The sequence below is a fragment of the Mycteria americana genome, chromosome 3 (assembly GCF_035582795.1).
Source record: "Mycteria americana isolate JAX WOST 10 ecotype Jacksonville Zoo and Gardens chromosome 3, USCA_MyAme_1.0, whole genome shotgun sequence".
NCBI lineage: Eukaryota > Metazoa > Chordata > Aves > Ciconiiformes > Ciconiidae > Mycteria > Mycteria americana.
Window position 1 is genome coordinate 130,999,672 of NC_134367.1, and position 22,988 is coordinate 131,022,659.

The following is a 22,988-nucleotide window of genomic DNA, read 5'->3' on the forward strand; positions in this document are numbered from 1 at the left end:
AGAAGGGCAAATTAATCTTCATTTATTGTCTTGTCCATTTCCAGTACCTTTTAATTTTGACAATGTCATTTTGTGACTTAGCTAAACTTCTACTGAAGCTTTGACTTATAAACTTGATGAACACCAAAGGCCATACAAGGAATGAAGTTCAGATGTTAAGTGGAAAATGGGTATTGTTAAGTTTTAGAATACCAGGTACATCTTTTGATGGGGGAAAGCTAATGTTTTCTGTGATGTACTGCACATAAAGATTAGCCATTATCAGATTTTTTACTAATATACATGTATATTTAAATATAAAAGCCAAGCCTATGATCAGATTGTTACTGGTGATGCATCTCATTTAAAAAGTGTTTAGTACTCTTCAGTACAGGATGACTGATGAACGAGTATATACGGGGCGGGGGGGGAAGTCATCTTCCTGGCACCTAGAAAGACATTTTAAGTTTGAAAGCTGATGCCTTTGCAAACTGCTTTGGAAAAAGTAATTGGAAAGGAGGGACAGAAGGTCATAGGTAAGCAGTTAAGGCTACCACCACTGCTCGATGTTACATGTGTGCTTAAACTAATCGGTGCCACTGACATAACTGAAAATGAAACAAAATTTCCACAGTCTGTTAGTAGCAAGCACTAAATGGAAGTGATCATCAGTGGGTGACATAAGAGACAGAATCGGCAGAAAAGGACAGAGACATAACAGGAACATTGCAGGCAAGAGTTGTATCACACTGAAAGAAAGAACACAGAGAGAAGAAACCCTGAAACAGGAAAAAGATAAAAATTTTAAAAAATTATGGTGACAGGGTATAAGTGCATGCTTGGATTTTATGACCTGCAGTCATCCCCAAGGTCCTAAATTTTTATAGTTGTAGTCAGACCAGCAGTCCCATTGCACTTTTCAGAGATACATCGTGATGTCTTTTTATTTAGTCTCAACAATTATGCTCATGGGCACACCATCTTTGACTAAGCTTTGATACAATTTTGCAGACTTGCTTAAGTCAGTTTCTTGCCATTAAAGCAGGCAATGTTTTTATTTTGACAAACAAACATAAACCTGAAGGATTTAAATGCTTTGAAGACAAGATTTGGACAGCGTTCTAGTTTTAGGTTTTAGAAATCAATTAACTAATCGATTTTTAAAAATTTGTTCATTTACATACAAGTCTAAATGGCAACTCAATTCACGTTCTGCAAATGAAATTTTTTACTACTTTTGCCAAGTAAGAAGATAGCAAAAACCTCTACCGACTGTCTCTCAGCCATACAGCTGCCGTTATGTATGGCGTCTGGTTCTATTTAGCTGCTCTCATCTATATATTCTGTACCCTGTAGCATTTAGGAGATGATAGAAATAATAGCATCAAGTCAGAATCACTCCATAGCATGTCTAATGAGAATTCACCTTCAGTAAGGCCTTCCTTGATTTAACTGCCATCAAGATCAAAATCTCTTCTTAGGCAACCTGTAGAAGGATAGCTAGGTGCTTTCTGCAGACAATGTGCTGAAGAAGACACCTTTATGAATACATTACAGTTCTGTAATGTAAGTTTTAATTTTGAAGTAGTAATTTTCCACAGAAGATAACTACAGTCAATTAAAAGTAACTAAAGTCAGCTAAAGTCTGGTTTGCATTGAGTGTGGACACATCCCAGGCAGCAATAAGACAAAAAAAATTCCTTCTACTCTGGTCTCACAAATATGTGGGATAAAGCTCCCTCCCAGAATCACTTCACAAAGAACAAGAAGACTGAAGATGTATGTTTCGTGTGTAAGCACTGATTTCTCTGTGTCGCCCTTCAGAGATGTTATTCTGACTGTTATTAGGAACGGACTGACTGCAAGACTGGTATAAGCCAGAATGATCTAACCCACATGTACAGGCTTATATCTCCACAATTTTTAGAAAGTATTTCTAAATTGATCAAAGCTGCTGTAAATGGTCATAAGGTACTGCTATTGTTTTCTAGAAATGAACGTTAAGCATTATGATTCTGGCTGCAAAAAACTCCATAAAGCCAGAACTACAGAGCAAAGGGACTACTGGTTGGGTGTTTTTGATAACTTTTTTGAGGGCTAAATTCCATGAGTTTACACTACAGTTTGGCAAACTGGTAGAGAAGCATTCACCTAAGGCTGTTGGCAGTCTGCTTGTTGGATGAGCCTAGATATTGCAAACCTATGCATTTTAAAAGTATTAGAATCATTAGCTGATCTACTTTAAGTAAGATGAAAAATAAACAGAATGAGCTTGTTACTAGATCACAGGCCAAAATATCTGTAATTGAGAAAGAAAATTTTATCCTTCTTAGTAGCCTCTTGACTATTCCAATGGTAATTTTAATATGAAAACTAGGTCTAAAAACATAAGCTAAGAAGCAGGGGAAATTAACACTAACCATTACAAAGTTGGCTGCCAAAAGTGTATAAAGCCTACTTCAGGCCAGCAAACAGACTGCTATACTATCAATCCAAATGGATGTGTAGAATTCCCAGAAGACTAAGATCTTGATAAAGCATGCATTATGAACTATGGAGATTATAAGTGCTCTGAGAGTCTAATCATAAAATAAGGTGATGACTAAGCCAATAGGAAGCATTATTAGATTCCACAAATATGATGGTCAAGAATTTAATAACATTCTCTCTATTAAATATGCCAAGTGCTACCATTCCCAATTAACCTAATGGAGTGCTCAGATGCTCAGCATCTTTGAATATTGGGCTCCAGAAATCTCCATTAATTAAATGAATTGCAATTAATTAAGTTAAAGATTGGCTAACTTCACTCTCCTATCTTTTTGTATTTAATTAGTTTTTACTTATCTTCTTGTATTTGCATGGTGGGGAGCAGCAACTATAAGCACCCCTCTGTTTATGCTATGAAACACAGAAAACTCTACAGGCTACATCATTGTGAGAGAAAAAAGGGAATACAGATCTCAAAAGTAAATAAAGTCATTAAATAAAAAAAATCAGCAGTATGCAGAGACATTCATGCTTCAAATTAAATTGTGTCATAATCCATTATCTAGATGTGTAAAAAACCATTAAAGTAATAGCTCATTACCTTTGTATCCTTGTTCAGTCTCCCTGAGATCAATTTTAGTAATTGGTTTGAAATCAGTGTCCCATAACCGAATGCAACCATCTCTCCCTCCGGTGGCAAAACCTTCCTCACATGCATACATACTAAAAATTCCAGCCTGTTAACCAATAGTATAACAAGTTTTAAAGTTCTTTACAATCAATTTAAACGCACAAAGCAAACGTTTTTGAACACTCTTGTTAAAGGCTAGAAACTGCTAGGCAGCAAAATGTTGTCCATCCAGAAAGCAAACCAGCAAACACAGGGGGATGCTTTTATTTCAAGTGCTCCCACTTTAGTGATTTATGTAGAAATTTTTGTACAAATACCAGTGATATAGCCTATTTGCAGAACTTGAAATTTGGTTTAGTTAGTATTATTACAAGGACTATTAAATAAATAATGGAACACTTAAAATAACGTTACCCGGAATAAACAAAAACAAGCAAACAAGCAATACAAATATTCTTACAGGTGCGGAGGTGATTGAGACATTCTTTCATGAATTCAGTTCAGACATCATTTGGAATCTGACAGGAACTGAAAGAGTGTCAATTCATTCTCTTTGTTGAAAGACAAGTTTCTATTACAGTTTGAATTTATTCTTCATTTTTGAAAATGCCTCATTGCTGATGACTGTGCTGTACTACACTGGAATAGCTCACGGAATGCCTGCTGATTCAGTATTTTATTAGGAAAACCTTTCAGTTAAGGGACAAGTTGAACTGCATGGAAATTAATACAATGAAGAGAAGACCTCTGTTGTCAAAGTGGCCTTGTTCAATGTCTTAATAAATTAATATTTCTAATAATTAATTACATAGAGATTATAAATTGGGCAAGAGAATGCGTATTAGCCATGGCAAACCCCATAATTTATAAGGATGAAACAGAACACATTCTATAGAAAGAGATTGTATTTAATCATTCTAATGAATCTAAATAAAATTCTGCAAATATACTACAGGGGTTTATTGTTTGCCAAAGATAGTTCCATGTTATTGCAGTTGCGCATAACTACAACCTGGCAATTACACAGTAGTTCTGCAGGTAAGATGTCCCACTGACTTCAGTCTGACTGCTTTCATAAATTAGGGATTACCTCTATAAATAATAATTACTCTCTGAACACTTAGATCTAATTTGAAAAGCTACGTGAATCTTGATGCACTGCCAACATAACTAATTTTGGGAGGTCAGAAAAAACTGTTAAGTTTGCAGTGCTCTTTCTAGAAAGCTTCTAGAAGAAAACTATAGCGACAACTGTTAGATTTCATATCACTCTTCTAAGCAAAATACTCGTTTCCTCCTGTTCAAAAAACCCATGCTAGAATGCCATTAGCCACAATCATATTCAAAACAGGAGTAGTTCTCAAATACATTTGAAACAAGACATGAAAATCCTACTATGCCTTTACTGCAGCAACAACAGAGACATAAATTTATTGTATTAGAGTGGTTAGAAATCTAACATGATCCTATGCATTCCCCTTTCTCTCTGTAATTATAAGTGCTCCAAATTGAGGCGGGGGTGGGGTGGTGGTATGAAGCCAATTGCAGTAAACTGGTTTTGGAATATGGTCGGAGTGCAATTCACAGATTAAACTGGTTTACTCCACATTGAAGCTTTTATGAAGAGTCAGTCTTCAGTGTTGGGAATTTTAGTGGTAAAATTCTATTTAAAATGAGATCTTTTGGTTACCAACTATTTTTAAGTAAACTGATCATAACTGAAGCTACTCAATCTGTGAAACTTTAGCTTTAGAAACTTCACTTTAGATTTAGTCTGCCTGGTTAAATCAATGCTATAAATATCAGCAGTTCTGTCAATATTGGTTCAGCAGCTAGCATCCGCTGACAACATGTAAACAAAGTATAAGATTACACATAAGTTCTTAACTGATGAACAGTCTTAGACATTCTTCTGACCTGAAACAGAAGAAAATCTTTGTAGATAAGCCTTCAAGAAGTTTTTCAATTCAATGAACAGTTCATTTCAGAAATTGACATTAAAAACACAACTTACACTATGTGCTCCTTGAATTGTGCGGACTAAGTTTAGCCCTTTCCAAACATAGATGTCTCCATTTAAAGCACCAGAGTACGTGATATCTTCTTTTGCACATGCTAAACAAAGGATAGTTTGGAGATCTCCTGTTTTACCAAATATTCCTCTCTTTGCTGTCAGTGCATTTCCACACAATGTCCAAAACTGTGAAATATAAATGGCATATTAGGAAAAATTTCTGCAGAATTTCTGTTTTTTCATATTAGTGTGCAGATCTCACAGACGTGCATCCTTACAGAACAGCGTCTGGACAGACACTGAAATGACTCCTGTAGTCCTATCAGAATGCCCATTACTCCAAAAACTGCCCGCTTACCAAGGAAACCTCCAGGCAAATACAGTTAAGTCTAAGAACAAAACAAAATGATCAAACTGTTTGAGAAAGTGAGGCACAATTCTGACTCACTATTGCTACACTACCCCTTCTCATTATCTCACTATCTTTTATCATGTTTTGCTGGGTGATACCTGTCAATATGAATGCACACTTTTTAAAGCCAGGAACGTCCCATTTTTCTTGTCTGCAAAACTTAAAATACAGCTACAGTTCCGAAGTAATAAAATACTTAATCTTAAAGAACCTATGTGCCTAGAGTAGACATTTCTGCCCTTTTCCAATGCACTGAAGGAGATACGTCCCTCAAATAGAGTTACATTTACTGAGAAACCACCTGTTGGATGGAGACTGCAGACGCTTGTACATGAAACAACTCCCTGACTATGAGACTAGTAAATTCTCTAAGTGTGGAATGGTGACTTTCTTGACTTCTACACAGACACAGTAACATTCTGCAAAAATGAATGTAAGACTGACTGGGGAAGAGAAAAAAAGAGTCAAGAGAATACAAAGTTTGTCTTAGAAGGGTGTCTTTAGTGGTGGGCTAGAAATATACTATTTCTTTTTGAATCAGTTCAGAGTGCAGAGTGCAGCTTTTTTTTTTTTTTAAATAAACATCGTTTTATCAAGTGGAGAAGATTGCGCACTCAGCTCCCCCTCAAGGATCAGACCTTCCAGGGAAGGCAGAGTAAAGAGAATTTCAATCAGATGTGTAAAAGAAGTGCTGAAATACCCAGGCCTGCCAGCACTAGGATGTTCTGGACACATACAAAAACAGAACAGTAAATCTATGTGGTGTAGCATAGTCCTGAATGGACTTGCCCGCTCAGGTCTTTATTAGTTGAGGCATCTATGCTCTGTGGTCCATTGCACACTGGAAAGATACTTTCAGAGACTGGACAGGAATATTGAAGTGTCTGACATAGATGCATAATGTCTATCTCATTTGCACTTAATATGCCTACATCTTTTTGTGGCTATAAGCTGAATTTTTAGGTTTTTCTTCTTTGTACTTACTCCTATAAGATTCCTATTAAAACTGAATTCCAGAAAATCCTTGGATCAAGGGTTTTTATTTCAGATCCTTCTCTATTTCTAATTCAATTAATTTTCCCATTGCCTCTTAACATAAGCCAATTTATGAGAAGGCAGTGGGAATACTTCCCCCGGGGCTTTCATACTGTGAGTAAAACATACACTCTCCTCACTTCTGGTTAGCTGTAGAAGGGCAAGAGAGCAGGTAGCAGTGTAAGGAAATGGGTGGAGGGAGGATCCTGAGCTCAGTCTGAGGTTCCTTAGCTCCTTAGCTTTACCACAGCTTTTAATATCTGCTCAGCCAAATGAACCAAAAGAACTGAAATGCTAAAGGAATAAATGGCACTATTCCCAAGTATTAGTCCCGATTCTCAGAGTGATACAACTACTTTAGAGCTGTTCTTTTCCTTCGTTGCAAGTTAATGATCACATTCCCACAGCCTTATAATGAACGGCAAGTATATAGACTCCTCTTTGAGAATCGCTGGAGGGGAATATCTAATCATTTCCCCCCTGCTTTTTTTTTTTGGCATGCCTGTATCTATATGTGTTTACTTTGCCCGGTATTATGCACATTCAGGGTAATTATGGCAATTTTAAATAGAATACAGGTGCCAAACAAAGACAGGTTTGGGAAAACAGCTTGCAGAATACAACAGATGGTATCACTTCTGCCAAAACCACCCACAGTTTGAAAGCAGTGGTGGTTTTAAGGGCACAAGCTTCTCAGTAACCAGAACTAGAGATATTAACTGGTTTCCTAAACTTCTAGTTAAAGCTCTTCCCACCCCAGTCATGTGAAATAATTGCCATCTGTTAGGAATGCTTTTGATGAGACAGGAGAAAAATAGAAACCTGCAGGGAATATTGGCAAGCAGAAGGATTTCTTTCTAAGCTTTTTACAGGCGCGACAATGTTTTATCCTAAACTTATAGTATATATCTAGGTTCATATTTAAATCACCTCTGGAAAAGGTGACTTAGAGAGAGCAAATAGTGGGGCCCTAGAGTTTTCATCTGTTCACCTCTGCAGATATTGCATACCTTCTCTGTGGTATTCCTACAAATGCTGGTAGCAGTTCATTCAATTCATACTTTTAACTTAGTTCCTCCTATACCTATTGTTCAGTGACCCTTTGTGATGCTTGATGAGAGAAATCACTAAAGGCTGAGACAATTTTGAGACAATTTGGGTGGAACGGAGAGGGCAGAGAACCCAAAACTTACAAGTGTATACGGATGAAAATTACACCAAGTGATCTTCCCACTTTGCTTGTTAAGTGGATCTGCACCTCAGTCACTGCTGAATGTCTAAATTGGCTTCAAACAAAAAGTTCTGCTAAAATGTTCACAGAGTAAAGAAAGAAAAATATAAACTGTCTTACATTTAAAGCCCTCATCATAAAAGAGGACAAATTTCTTTTGTGACATTTATTTACTTTTTAACAAATAAACAATAAAAGCTATTTACCTTTACAATAAAAGCTATTTACCTTTATGTGTTTTACTCCACAGCTGACGATTCTATTTGGTTGATACTGATCCCAGGAAATATCAAATATCTGTTAAGAAGTACAGTAAGCTGATATTTGAAATTACACAGTAACTGCATCTAGGTTCAGTTTGCTTTTACCAATTTTTAGGCATCATTTCTGTTGAACATATTACTAAAAATGAAAGAATACTATTTAGGTAAACTTGGAACTCTCTGTAAACAAAGATTAAGGCAAATATGCAGGCTTCCTCACATAGTGCTGTCAACACACCTCATTCCTGCCTTCACACTACCAATCTATTCTAGCTCCAAGGTATTACTGAATAAACAATATTTACTGTCTCAAATGAAATGGGAATTATGGTGTAAGCTAATGTTCCTCAAATTTAGGGAAGAAAGATCAGTACATTTATCTTTATTCATTATTTTAGGTAAAAGGTACAGTATCTAATTTAACCAAAACACCTCAGCAACAAAATGGGGGAATATCATTCATCTGACCTAATCTACAGAGTTAAAACTGAATTCTTCATTTTGATTAATGTTACATTTACATTTATAATAGCATGCACCAAAAAATGAAGTATCAGAAGTATCAGATCCTATATACCTTACCAGAAGAAACTTACAGTGTATTCTATGACTATGGGATTACGCCAAATGGAAAATATTGTATAAAGTTTGGAAACAAAAAGTTTGTATTTTGTCCCAGATTCTCAGCAATATGTTATTTTTAGACTTTTCACCTCTGGCATTCAGCTTTTCAATGCCCAAGCTGAGAACCAATGAGGTTACCACAATCATTAGTTACTTCAGGAAACGTATGTCTGTAGAGAAAGGCAATGGGACTTTTTGCTGCTTTTAGCTCTTCAGCTGTGAAGCATAAATCACAAGAGAATTTCAATCAGCTTACAGGAACGTATTATCTTAAGCTTACCCATCATTCATTTTATACACAAAGAAGTACTGCCTTCCTACAAAATATTTATCTTCTTTATAAACATCAGGATTTACAGTAGTTCAAGTACTATTTTATTTAAGTGTTGTTAGAACGCACAAGATATTTCATCTTCAGAAATGCTTTATGACTCCTGCACACTAAATCATCAGAATTTGTGGCCTAATTAGATATGCATTCTTTCCCACTCCCTCTCCAGTGCCAAATCTCCTTTTTCTGGTTGTGAAAGCCTACTGATACTACGATTTTAGTACTTCTCGCCTGCCCTGGAGTCTTCTGCTAATACAGAACCTGATCTTGTACCTACTGAGGTCAGTAGCAAAACGTCCACTGACGTAACTGGAAAGCAAATCAGTTCTGAAAGAGAAATTCAAATAAGGACTACAATTCTGTTGTGTTGGGAATGTTGTAAGTAAAAATGAAGTACCAGATTTATTCAGGTGACACATAAGATGCAGATAGACTGTATGTACACGCAAACTGTAAGGAAGGGTTTAGTCTGCTGTTTTGCATATATAAATACTCCACAATGTGTAGTAAAACATTATAATACCTCAAAATTGTAACATTCTAACATGTTATAATATCATAATATGGATAAGAGAAAAGTTGTCAGAATGTGTCCATAATTTATTTTAATGCATGCATCCTTGTGCTTATATATGTTGAGGAGGTATTTTGCTTATGCTAAGCCTGTTTGAACATTTCCTAATCCTCAATAATATTCTAAACTCAGACCTATTCATTTCTCGTATTTATTGACGTTATTATGGTCTTTTACCTGAAGTTAACAGATATAAAAGGAATATTTATCCTAATTATATTTCTCCTACAGGTAACTGTCTTAAGCAAAAATAAAAGTGAGATAATTAAACTTTCCCTCAGGATAAAATGTCTTTTTGACACACTCAGAAAGAACAGTATCTTCATCCACTGAGCTACCATTTTACATCTGACATAAAGAGCCATAAATCATCCTAATCAGTGCGTAATTACAAAGTATTTCCTCCCTAGGCTTGCTAGACAGTCAGCTCAAGAATCCATCATGTGCCTCATTTATTAACACAGTGCTTTGTGCTACGTCTGGCACAATGAGGAGGAATAAATACCTTGCTCAGTATTTTAAAAGCCAGGTAGAATGATCAAAATTATCTTTGGATTAACCCAATATAATCAAAAATTATTTTTAAAACACTTTTGTAACTCCCAGACAAAATTCAGTAAACACTTCATACAATTACCCTGTCTGAATGGCCTGTAGCTGTTGCCAGTAGTTTTCCTCTCTTCCAGTCCCAAATGCACACTGTATTTTTGGCATCCAGTCCCACTGAAGCTAAACGCTAAGGAAAAACAATAGTAATTCAGTTAACAGAAAATCAACTCAAAAATCAGTTTACTGTAGTTCAGATTATTACGTGCACAAATGGATTTTCCCACATGCGACCTGTGTTTGAGCTACATTGCAAAGGCACCGTCAAGATACTCACACTTCTCATTTACCCACTGGAGAAAGCACCGAAATGTCTAATCTTTCCTAAAAAGTCAGGTTATTAATTTCAGGTTACCAATGTCTCAAGTACAATTCTTATCATGAAAGACTTGAGGTGCTTCTTTCAGGTGTACGCGATTCTACCATTTTGATCAATTAACCTGATAATAAAAGCAAATAGGAAATAAAAGCTCTCACTATTTCCGAATACAATTCTGTTCATTATTCTCATTTTGTTGAGCTTTAGAATCAGAATTGGATATACTTTTAATAATTGCCTTTTACATAGCTTAGTACATCAAATCACCAATTACAATAGCTAATAATTTTAATACTTTTAAATCTCAATAGTACAAGAAAGAAAAAGAACAAAATGGAATGGAAGGGAAAATCTTCCTGTCTATGTTGAATTTGTTAGATAGCAGAAAGGTCAGGTAGGTCTGATTTTCAGTTTCTTTGCACCCTAGTATTGACAATGACTACTTGAATAATTAGGGAAGGGGGGGAGAAGGTAGATTGCATACATCTGCAACATATGCAGAAGATTAACGGTTCTTGTGGAGGTTGTAGGTTTTTTCCCTTCCAGTGACTGTGCTAATTATGTCCAACTTGATGTGATTTCCATCAGAGCTTCTTATTAGGTGAGAGATCTTTGACCACAGACCAGAGATGGTAGAAATGGGTGTCACCATCTGTACCAGAGCAAAGACTAAGCTAGTGCCAAATGTACTGCAACTGTATATAATGGATGTGATGCCAACATATGTTGGATAGGGATATATAATGGATATGTCCAACATATATTCGTAAAAGGAATATACCTGAGTAACTTGGACCATAGGAAGATGAGAGACTATCTTCATGGGAAACAATCTTGTAGCTCAGTAACATGACTTCTTAAAAACAGCTGTATCTGTTGTGTCCATACTGCCTGTCCCTTGTTCTTCTCATTGTCCTGTCTAATGACTTACCCTAAGGAATTAACAGTCCAACTGAAGCTCCTAAGCATTTTGCTCTGTTATAGGAAAGCCTGCACTTCAAGAACATGCCATAAATGAAACCTTTCTTTTTGCCTCCAAGATCAGCAGATGAACCGTCTGGTCCAAATGGACACATGTTTCAGAGATTACATTGACCAGATCTTTTCCTTGAAGATTTGCTTCAAGAAGATGACTTGCAAACTGAATCTCTTCAATTGAATTTCCTTCAACTAGAAGTCCACTATTTTTTGGCTCAAATTTTCAATAGGCAAATTGTTTGGAGACATCTGTGATAATACAAAAGGACTGAGCCAGCAAAAACAAGTGTAATTACCAGAGGTTCCTCTAAAATGCTGTATTAGAAAAAATAATAATTGCAGTAAGGCTATCAACTACTGTACAATTGAGAGAAGATATCATTACTCATAAAGAAACAGAAGGCTCCAGTTCTCATTCTGTAGCAAAATAATTCAGAGACAAGGTACTCCATGCCTTTTCATGCCATTTATAAGTGTAAAAAGAGCGTACACCTTCCTTCTTAAGAGAACCACTATCAAAAGCCTCTGGTTTAGATGCACTAGGTACACATGCGCCCTTCACTGTCTCTTAATAGTTACAGTTCCTTTATTTTAGAGCAATGAAATATATCTTTTTAAACTTTGGTTTCATGGGAGTTGACAACATGCGTTATGCCTATTGCAATACCTGAACTCTGCCTAGTGAATAATGCATAACCCAACCAATATCCTGCCAGCAAATGTACTAAGCAATATGGTATTAATGAAAAAAAAAAAAAAAAAAAAAAAAGAAAAACCTATTTACAGATTTATACCACAAGTTCCTCTGAGTCCAGTCTACTTTTATATTGTCTTTCACTGAAATAAAAATACAAACTGTGTGAGAACCTACTACAGGAACTTGCAAGACACCAAGCAGTCAGAAGACTTGATTATGATATATTATGTCAAAATCTATTTGAAGACTCTCCATCTGTGAGTCTTTGAAATGGTAGATAAAGGTAGGTTCAAAATGTGGGGTTCTAGAGCTTAGCTGTGTACTGAATTTCTGCATTTAACCTAGGACAAGATGCTTGATTATTAGACGTATGGTAATGAAGGAGAAAGAAAATCAAATAGGGGAAAGAACAAACATGCTCCTGCCAGTTACCAACATAAAAATATTTATTTTCAGAAAGGACTCATATTATTGTAGCAACAATAAGTTTTATTTGCCCTTGAGCAATCTACACCTACCCAGGCGTTTGGATGTACTGATCAAAACACAAGACATTTTTCATGGAACCTTCACCGATTCCAACTTTTTCTCACCTCTTTTATACTGTTCTCTTCACCATGGAAACCATGGCAGTACTTACAGTATCTTTTAGATTCATGATATGAACAACATCAGACCTGAACTGTAACTACCAGTCAGGAAATTACCATTAGTGAGGTAGATGGACAGTGAAAGTACTAGGGGAAATTAAGAAATATTTTGTATTTTCTTCTAACATAGGTCTACTGCGGAAGGTCTCCTGGTGGCAGAAAAATAAAGTGATAAATGCTGAATTTCCTTTTTGGTTGAAACACTTACACTTTTAGTCCTCTTTCTGGAAGAGAATTTGACAGAATTCTGTTCAGAGAATTCACAGAACTACCAGAAGAAAATATCTGCCAAGTAGTTTATGCACATAATTAAACAATTATTTTTAAATCTACACAGATTTAGAAGATCTGGCTAAAGAAGCCTACTGCTACCTAATGCCAAATTTAGATATGTATGTATGTATTATGGCAGTGCCCTCCTCACTCCATTTTTTTAAAAAAATTATTTTTAGAAAGTACACAAAAAGGGTTCATCTAAAATAACTCGGAACAGAAATTGAACTGTATAGTATTGGTGAAATACCTCAATGTAAAAGACATCAGCTTTGTAGGCAATTCTGTGAAGAGCAGATGTTAGTACTTTTAAGGAGAAACTACAATTAATTCCCAATTCAACAAAAGACATTTTTAATTATAGGCAAACTGACAGCTCTTCATTAAATTTTTGAACAAAGTGCAGCTTCCCTCCCGCCAAATGTCATCTCCTGGTCGTATAGAAGAAGCCCAAACTAAAATACGTATTTTTAAATAGCAACAGTTCTGCAAGATATGCGGCTCCCATCACTACTTTTAAAATACAGTATTAATTATAGATAATGTACAAAATAGGAAATTTACTCAAAATATATTTGTCTCCAAATTTAAAGCTGTATTGAAGGTACGTAAAATAAAGGAAGCATATAAGCTATCCCTTGATTTAAGCTGCATATAGATCTTCTCCATATATTATAAAAGATAACAAATCCTGTTTACTCTCCATTACCCAGTTTGTGGTAAATCATGCCAGGGAAGCACTGCAGAGACAACTAAGCTGTCTCCGTGCACTGTCAGCTGAAGTCCAGCAGGGAGTAATATTTCCGAACTAATTCATCTGAATGCCTGAAACAGACGCCCCAGAGTTTCTGGTACAAGAAGAGCTAATTAATTAACTTGGCTAAAATATAGATGCAGTGTCGCTACTTTGGGACCCGCGCTAAATGCACATACTGGAGCTGTGCAGCACTCAATACAGCAGCTACCCTTAGAACCAGAAGCTGTGCACAGTGGAGTAGGAGGAAGCCAAGCTGACTTTATGGGGATCCAGCTCAGGCAGAGAAGCAGAATTATCTGGGCCTTCCCTCAGTCTACTTTCATTTAGAAACCGGACAGTTGACAGAGGAGGCAGAGAAAAGAATATGTTTCTTATTGTATCTATACCTTCTGTTATTGTTTAATTTATTTGTGTTTTGGGGCTAAAATACAAATCTTTCTTGGATATTAGTAGACATTCGATATAAAAGAATGAAAGGTATGCACTGAAAAGAAAGATGCAAGCAACGTATGCGAAGTCTCTTTTGCCCTATCACAAGATGCCAGCTCCCTTGGGCGTGCTGACTAAATAAACTGGAACTGCTAGCAGCTCTGAATTCCAAATACTCAAAGTCTTTCTACCATGCCCTTTAATTTTGGCTCAGCACAGCAGCTTCTTCTGCAAAGCCAGAAAGAGCAGCAAAAAGCCAAGATACATTATCCATATTTATGTTTTCCAGCATTGGTCTTTCTCCAGATATAAAAGCGTTCTGTGCAAATTTTTATTTCCAGAATAAACTGCAATTTCTCCAGCACTTCCAGAAACAGAACGTTACTGTTCGGCAAGGTCAACACAGCAGTAAGCTCAGTTTTTAATTACAGCACGGCATCCAGCAGGATTTTCAGAAGAGCCTCCACCTTTAACTCATACTGACTGGGCTCTCTGGCAAGTCTTTATTCCCATTAGGTGCTTAAATAAGTTTTTAAAAAGTTTATCCACCAGTCTTATGAAGTTAAAAATGAGAAAAAAATTTAAGAACAGGTATTTCTGAATTAACATCTTCAAAAATATTATAGCATTAGAAATTTTGTTCTGTTGATTTGGGGGTTTTCTCATCTGATTTTTTTATTCCACAATTCCCAAGAACACCTTTTCTTTAATTAGAATTGGCACAGGAGATTTCAGAGGAAATGGCTTTACTTTAAGAAAACTGGAAAAAGATGGTTGAAAACTAGGCTTAAAATAGAAAGCTAGTTCCAATTTTTAATGGGGAAACATAATCCATAGTGCTGTTTAGTAATTCAAGTAACCCAATGCTTTTTAAACATGTCAAAGGCAATTGCTCATGTTGGTGTCCTTCATTTCAGACTAATCTTTAAACTGAATATACACAAATAATGCACAATAAAAAGTACTTTTGTTTCACGTGAGAACACATTTTATGCATTGTATGGCCAGTTCTGATCTCAGAAAGAGCAATAAAAGCACTGTGTGGTCAGTGGAAGAGTAGCTAGGCATATGATAATAAAGCCTTCTCAATAGACAGCTAACCATCTAGCACGCGATTTTAAGAGAATCATCTAAAGGCAGCTCTGCCCGAGTGGGATACAATTCTGAGGTACACAAGCAAATACAAAACCCAACAAGGATCTGTGCAAGAATCCAGGTATCAGCTAATCTAAGCATTCCTAAAAATATTTTAGCAACCAGCTATAACGTATGACTACAGTGTTAGACCAGAAAACTTATTTGGACATCAATAATCACAGAACTGCACAGATAGATATTTATAAAACTATGAATGTGAAATATTTCTCAGGTTTATGTGAATCGTAGATCTATTTTCCTCCTACTTCATCCACAACTGAATGCTTTTAATAGTTTGCCTCCAGGGGGGAAAAAAAAAAAAGTGTTTAGCTGTGAATAGCTCACCATTTACTTATATTTTAAATTTTGTCTCAAAATATCATCATATAATCTAATCACATTGTACAAAGCCACACACTCTGTGTCCTAACCCCATTATTCAATTAAATTGACTGTGCACCTCAGCCGACAAGACTCTCCTAGCAGTGAGATTACTGGAGTTCCTCTGCCAAAAAAGCTGCAGGATTGTGAGGACTTTGCCAGGAACTGATCTCTTTGAACAGCAGGTGACAAGTATGTGGTGAAGCTATTACATTTGAGCCACAGAGGGCCATTTCTTCTATGGATATTTGTCCAACACCCAATGCCTCTACTTGACTTGAATGCTAGGTTGTGATCTTCCTCTCAAAAACATCTTTGAAAGAGCTGTATTTGCAGTCCTTGCATAAAAAATTCGTAATAGGAGTTTCAGTACTACAGCCACATAGCTACCTAAACATAAAGTACTTTAATGTGCATATCTTCTAGAATCAGAAATCAAACTAAATTCAAAACACAGAGAAAGAAGATATACAAACCTGGCCATCTGAATCAAAAGCTAAGCAGGCAACTCCATGCGTATGTGCATCCTTAAGAACAGACACAGTCTGTACACGGTAGGAATCCCAGATGCAGATGTAAGGGTCCTTCCCAACCTGCCCTGTAGCTACTAAAGTTTTATCCGGATGAACTGCAAGGCTGAAATAGAACACAGTGGAAGTTATCATACACTTTCTGAATCAGTAAAGTAGTATAAAATGTAAAAATTAAATTAAAAAAACAACTTAATTTTTTTTAGTTCTCAAAAACTTCAGCTCCTTTTGATTTATTAGAACGATCATATCAACTGTCTTCAAAACTCAGTTTTATCCCATTATTTACTTAAAATAATATGTTTTACTGAGACCAACATGGCTACTGCAGAATACAATTTATCATGTAATAATATTTTAACTGGAAAATTTAAAGAAAACATAACCAGAGAATTTTGGAATACTTTTGATTGATAAGCTGAATGAACACACAGGCTTTTATCTTAGTCTTTCATAGCTTTATAAAGTCAGTGGATGATTTTCTACAATTTATTCCTCTTTTACACATCAGCTCAAATATTCTGAAATATGGACCAGTGGCGAAATAATGGATATTTTTCACTATGAAAAACACATGCAAGAAATCCTCTCATCTTTACATGTTTAAAGATAGCGACCTCAGAAGAGACAGAGAAATAAATTGTTTCGCCTATATTTGGAGAACAATGGCCTATGTGTTTTAAGATCTACTTTTAGTTACTGCTGCCTAAGGAGAGGTAAAATTTACTGTACCTTTATTAGTTTACCTATTTTCTCTAACAGCCAATGAGAAACAGTACTTCGCACAAAAAATGTCACATCAAGCAGTATTTCTACTACTTAAATCCAAGAAAGGTGCCAATGTTTCAAAAACTGTTTCCTGGGTTCCAGTGATTAACTCCACTAGCATTCAGAAGACTTGCTTCGACCAACTCTTTCTTGTACATTTATTAAACATATTAAACACTCAACTTTTTTATTCTTTGTAGTATTTGTACAGAGATATGTCACTGCAAGCTGCATTCTAATGCAGGCTCTATTAGCAGAATCAAACTATGTTTCTGTTCACAGTCTTTCAGATACGAAAATCTCCACCAGGCAGCCCACAGTATCCTTCTCTCTCATCCCTGCCTAAATGTGAACACTAATATTTACTTCCGTTTTGTTGTGTTGGGAGCATTTCTCTTAGAGGTCAAACATTTTCTGGAACCAAGCAGTAGCATCATTAAAAAAAAAAAATCAAATCATATTTTCCTCATCACACGTAACAGATTTTCATTGTAACACAAAAGACAAAAGACCACCATTTAGCAAACTTTATCCCACATTAACAAGAGGAATGCAGGCTACCAGGATTGACACAGTACCAGACGCTGCTCTTTGCAATTATTCTGAGCTATTGTCAAGCTACCCTTCAACCCTTGAGGTATTCTCTTTGACAAAACCCAGAGGATCTAGTTTGAAAATCTAGCTTGGGGATGTTAATCATAAAAACCCCTCCCACGGTAATATGAATACAAAGACAGTTTTACACTGTTATCCAGGAAACAAATTTGAACAATGTCCGAGTATGTGAGCTACAGATGGAATAAGGAAAAATATCCTATTAATAAATTGACATTCAACAGACAGCTTAGGGAAGCTGAAGATTTCTTCTATCCCAGGAGTAGAAAATACTAATTATTAAGAAGAATTGATCAAAAAACTTAAGGAATTTTCACAAACAATTTTTTCATTGTTTGTGAATTGAATTTGTGAATTGAATTCAAATTGAATTCAATTTGAATTGAATTGTTTGTGAATTGAATAAACGACGAAACAATTGTTTCGTCGTTTATTCAATTTTTTCATGTTAAAGAACAATTCATGCAAAAAGAACAATTTTAGCACAATGCCCAGTAAAACCGTTGTATCTGCTCCGGCACTTGCTCATTTCTCCTTTCCTTCATGGCTTGGATTCTACACTATACTGTGTGTCAACTAGTTCGCCTCAATTCTAAACCTACAAGGGGAATAAAGGATGACTCCACCATACTTCAGCTGTGATACCTATAATTAATTAGAATACTTTTCTTCTATGATAAAAACTAGATGGAAAAGATTAATTGGGCTAATCTATCTCACTGCTAGAACAGAACTGCAGCTTAATTACATCTACCACTGTTTTGTCCCGTTTGGTTTTCACCTACTAGAACTTCCATTTTACATTTTGTATTTCCATTCCTGGGTATAAGGTTAAGAACAAGAACACATTTCCTACAACATAAATACGTCTGTACTGAACATAGCTGTTATTTGTTTTGTCCTTTTTGACGCATGAAGTCAACTAGTGGGGGAACTAAAATTAGGAACTAATATCAATTTTTGGCACCTGAATAAGTAGTCTGATTTTTCAGAACCGCTAAGGACATTCATCTGCTAACAGCCTTTACAATACACTATAACTGCCTACGTTCAGTCTGGCTGTTAGATAACCAAGTGTTTATTTTTGGCAGACAGAACAGTGGGTTACAGAGTAAGGAAACAGAGTCCAATTTCAAGAACAAATCTTGGTGACTGTTTGATACTTGTATATGATTTACATGTTTGTTGTGTATGAAAATATAAAAATTGTATGGACAACTACACAATATATCTGCAGTACGGGTCACTTCCTCTCTTCAGATTGTAAGATTTCCCGCTGGCACAGGTTCTGTGCCCTTCCCTGCCTTTTAAAATGAGTACAAAACACAAGCCATGAGGTTTCAACTGTTAGGTGCGTTTCTTCAACCTCTCTAAGCAAACATCCTATCCTGTATCTAAAGCACTTATAATGATACCATACCACTATTTGTGCCACTGGAAAATACCGAAATACTATGATAATCAGTGCAATACAAAAATATGATTGATTAGGTATTCAAACAACAGCAGTTTATGGTAGAGAAAAATATTATTAGGGAATTACTTCCTATTCCTTCCAACAAGAAGAACATCTAGAAACACAAAAGTCTTTATTATGCAACCGGACAATTTTCTGCAAGTCACAGGCGATAGGTCTGCAGATATCTGTTTGAGATACATCAGTGTACATCAGAGCTGTTCGACTAAAGCGAATGGCTGGACCACTGAAGACAACATCTCTGAGCGAGTCATTAATTTCTTCGCTCCCGCACTTCCTACCACACAACTTTACCTCCCTAAGCCTGTACTCCCTTGCTCTGCTCATCCACCGGAGTTTGCACACTCTTATCAGTGTGTGTATGTTTGCAGACCTATTCTCAGTATTGAGAATACGTAACAGTTCCAGTACCTAATAACAATAACAAAAATAAAGTGGGAAAAATGAAATCAAGACTTGTGTCTTAAAATCATGAGCATTTCTCTTAAATGTAATTCACATAATTCCTGTGCTTTTCCCATCAGCGCACTATACAAATTACACTAGCAAGGGCTTTACTATCAATGAGCAATGAGAGGAGGGGTGCTCCATGAGGAAAGATGAGCAGGGAACCAAGGGCAGCCACGGCACATGCAGTGCCCTCACCAACAAGGGCACAGTCCCACAAGATCTAAGCGTGTGGGCAGAAGAAATTTGACAGGCAAATTTCTCCCTGCTTTCCAGGTTTGTGGGAAAAGGAACTGGACGCTCTCTTGCTCAAGAGTTGGGGTGGAAACGGAAAGGATAAAAGTGGCAGCAATTGCTGCTGGTACTGCTTGCTGGTAGCGGCAGTCACTTCCCCACGTCTTGATCTTCTCTCCGTGGGAACAGTAGCAGGAGCAGATGCACGTGTAGGGTAAGAGGCAGAGATCAACTGCTTTGGACATGCACGTTCCCTCCCTCCAGGGAAGGCAAAGAAAGCAAGGGGATCCCTGGCAGGCTGCTCTTCTGAGCAGCTGAATGCTTTTGTGTATGCATAAAGCTAACTGTGAATTCCAAAAGCACTCTGATGTGTTTGCAAAAAATGTCTGTAATTGTGCCTCGATAGGCACTTCTTTTAAGCAAGCAATCCATTTAAGATGAACTTTAGTATTACCTTAGGTAGTATTTTAACATTACGCCTTATTAATAAAAAGATCTATTAGGAAGAAGAAATTTCAGGGAACATTTCCTTTTCCTTCCCTTCCAAGATCAACAATTATGAATCCTAGCATCCAAGGCTGGCACCCTGTTAATTTAGGATAATTAAAGATGCCAGTCATGTGTTCCGGCAGGGTCTGATGAAATGCTTTATAAAAGTCATTAGTGGATCCATCTGGTCTGGGGGCCTTGCCAGATGGTAAACTCTTACTACCCCCGCAATTTCTGTTGCAGTAATATCCCGCTCCAAGATTTTCTCTTTCTTTTATAACCACATTAGAATTTCAAGGGACTGAAAGGATTTGTTTCTTGTCTATATTGTATTTTTTTGGTTTTCCGTAACAGGTTCCATGCACTTATGTACATATAATACAGATCTCAAGTTTAAAACTGAGATGGAACTAAGTAGAAAAGTTTAGATACGGAACGCAAACTACTTAAAGTAGCTGAATTGAATATTAAATTGTTTAATTGAATTGAATATTAAATTGTAATTTCTGTATTTAAATTCCCAAACTGCAGATAAAACATTTTTTTTCTTTGTAAAGCACATAGTCAAGGAACCAGAGAATTACAGATGCTAGAAAGAATGGTTGACTGGGAAGAACAAAAAAGGGATGAGGGAATTGATGGTGGTTGAGGAAGAGAAGTTTCCAGGAGAGAAGAGAAGGCTCAGGGTAGGTTTAATTACAGTCTTCCAGAACATCAAAAGCAGTTACAGAGAAGGTGGAGGTACTCTTTTCACAAGGATGCACGGTGAGAGGACAAAAGGCAAGAGACACAAGTTGCTTCATGGGCAATTCTGTCTGGATACAAGAAAAACATTCCTCACCATAAGAAAAATTAAAGACTGGGATAGGTTGCCTAGAGAAGTCGTAGAATCCCCCTCGCTGGAAATGATTCAAGACTTACTTGGCTTGACAGGACCCTGGATAACCTAATCTAAGGCCGTGCTCTCAAGAGAAAGTTGGACTGGATAATCTCCAGAGGCCCCTTCCAAACTAGACTTTTCTATGATTCCAAATACTGAAATACATCAAGAAAGTCTAAAGTAATCAAGGTAAAAATGCATTTTGGCTCACAGCAGTTTACTTGCATTAGATAATTGCTCCTTGATGCTGCAAAAAGAAAGCAACTCCTGTTATCTTTAATACGTACATAGGGAATTGACAGGTTCGTTGAGATCTTGAAACGGGTGTATCAGATGAGAGACAGAAGTTTAAACCTCACTATTCTGGGTCTTTTAAATATATCACTGCACTATCCCATTTATCAGGTAGTCAAAATGGTTTTTTTCACTGCAGCAGCCAAAGGCTGAACATTTGCTTTTATAGTTTTGAGTGTATAATTTTTCAAGGTATGTTTTCTATTTATGAATGCCATATTAAATTGAATCTTTTTATAACCATCCTATTAACTATTCTTTGATTAACATGAATCAAGCAAACGCACTTTTCATACAAACTAAAACTACTTTTCAGAATGTCCTACCTGACAAACAAGAATTGCTTTTTGAAGAGGAAGTAAACACCTACAGTTCTGAATGAAGTCAGTGCAGACTGTGATTGACAATCACTGTGTCAGATGGACTTGTCCCCCATCTCTTGACAATGCAATTAATTCTCAGTGCTAGGGCGGTTTTGCACCTTAAAGCAGCGTGCAAATTTGATGCTATTCTAAAATAACTCTAGACAGTTAGACACTGATAAATTATTCTCTACTTCAAATCCATCCTGTTTTAAATTTGGAGTAACTTTCATGTTTAGACAAACCTTTGCAGAATTACGCAGTTTTATGTAACACAATGCTATACAATGATAACGAAGACTTGGGGAGAAAAGCGAGGTAAATTTAAAATCAAATTCCACAGCAATGCAGATACTGTCTGTATATGATTAATTCGCTTCAGAAGTAAATGAAAGAATTTATGCTTTCTTGCTCGAAATCTGCTACAAACCTTACAGTTTAGCAGAACAGAGAACATAGTGGGTCTTTCCTCAGAATTTAGGTCAAACTTGTTGCGAAGTACTCAGGGCACTGACTGTGCTATGCTTGAACGATGGACAGATAAATAACACAGCTACGTTTTTTCTTAAGACTTTTTCTCTGCAGCAAAAGATATCTTTGAAGAAAAAATATTTCCAAGAAGCTCCAAGCCTGCCCTGAAATAGGCCATTATGTGCCAGTAGGTATTTTCTTCTTGGTTGCCTCCTTCTGCTCCGCACTGTTAGTTCTCAGTGTGGAAAGAAGTGACGCTTTCAAGATCCTGACAGGCCAGCAGGCATGTCTGAAGACCAGGGAGCTTTTCAGCTGTATTCTACTGCTCACACAGTGCTAAGGACAGAGCTGTCTTCACATGTCAGCGAAGAATGCAGGCACTCTTTCAGGAATTCCTCATTTCACAGAACAAAATGAGTTTCTTTCCTCAGTTGTGGAGTCAAAAGGGAAGGCTGTAGCTCACCATACAGACAGAGCAGTATCATCAGCAAAATAAGGCAAGATGCAGCCTGATACCTATTTCTGAATACAACACAAAACATAACCAAGCCTAATAAAAAGGAGCAATGGAATAAAGACCAGCAGTTAAGTGGAAGCAAACGTGGGGACT

At 36.6% G+C, this 22,988-nt stretch overlaps 1 protein-coding gene across 1 annotated transcript in view; it reads right to left on the minus strand.

Moving 5' to 3' along the window:
- Nucleotides 1-22,988, minus strand: part of EML6 (EMAP like 6) — a 116,557-nt gene that overhangs the window by 67,123 nt on the left and 26,446 nt on the right. The window contains exons 2-6 of the mRNA XM_075497030.1: nucleotides 16,288-16,447; nucleotides 10,222-10,320; nucleotides 8,021-8,089; nucleotides 5,115-5,300; nucleotides 3,071-3,206 (exon numbers count right to left, since the gene is read on the minus strand). Coding sequence (XP_075353145.1) covers nucleotides 3,071-3,206; nucleotides 5,115-5,300; nucleotides 8,021-8,089; nucleotides 10,222-10,320; nucleotides 16,288-16,447 — 650 coding nt within the window. The remainder of the gene's footprint in view (nucleotides 1-3,070; nucleotides 3,207-5,114; nucleotides 5,301-8,020; nucleotides 8,090-10,221; nucleotides 10,321-16,287; nucleotides 16,448-22,988) is intronic.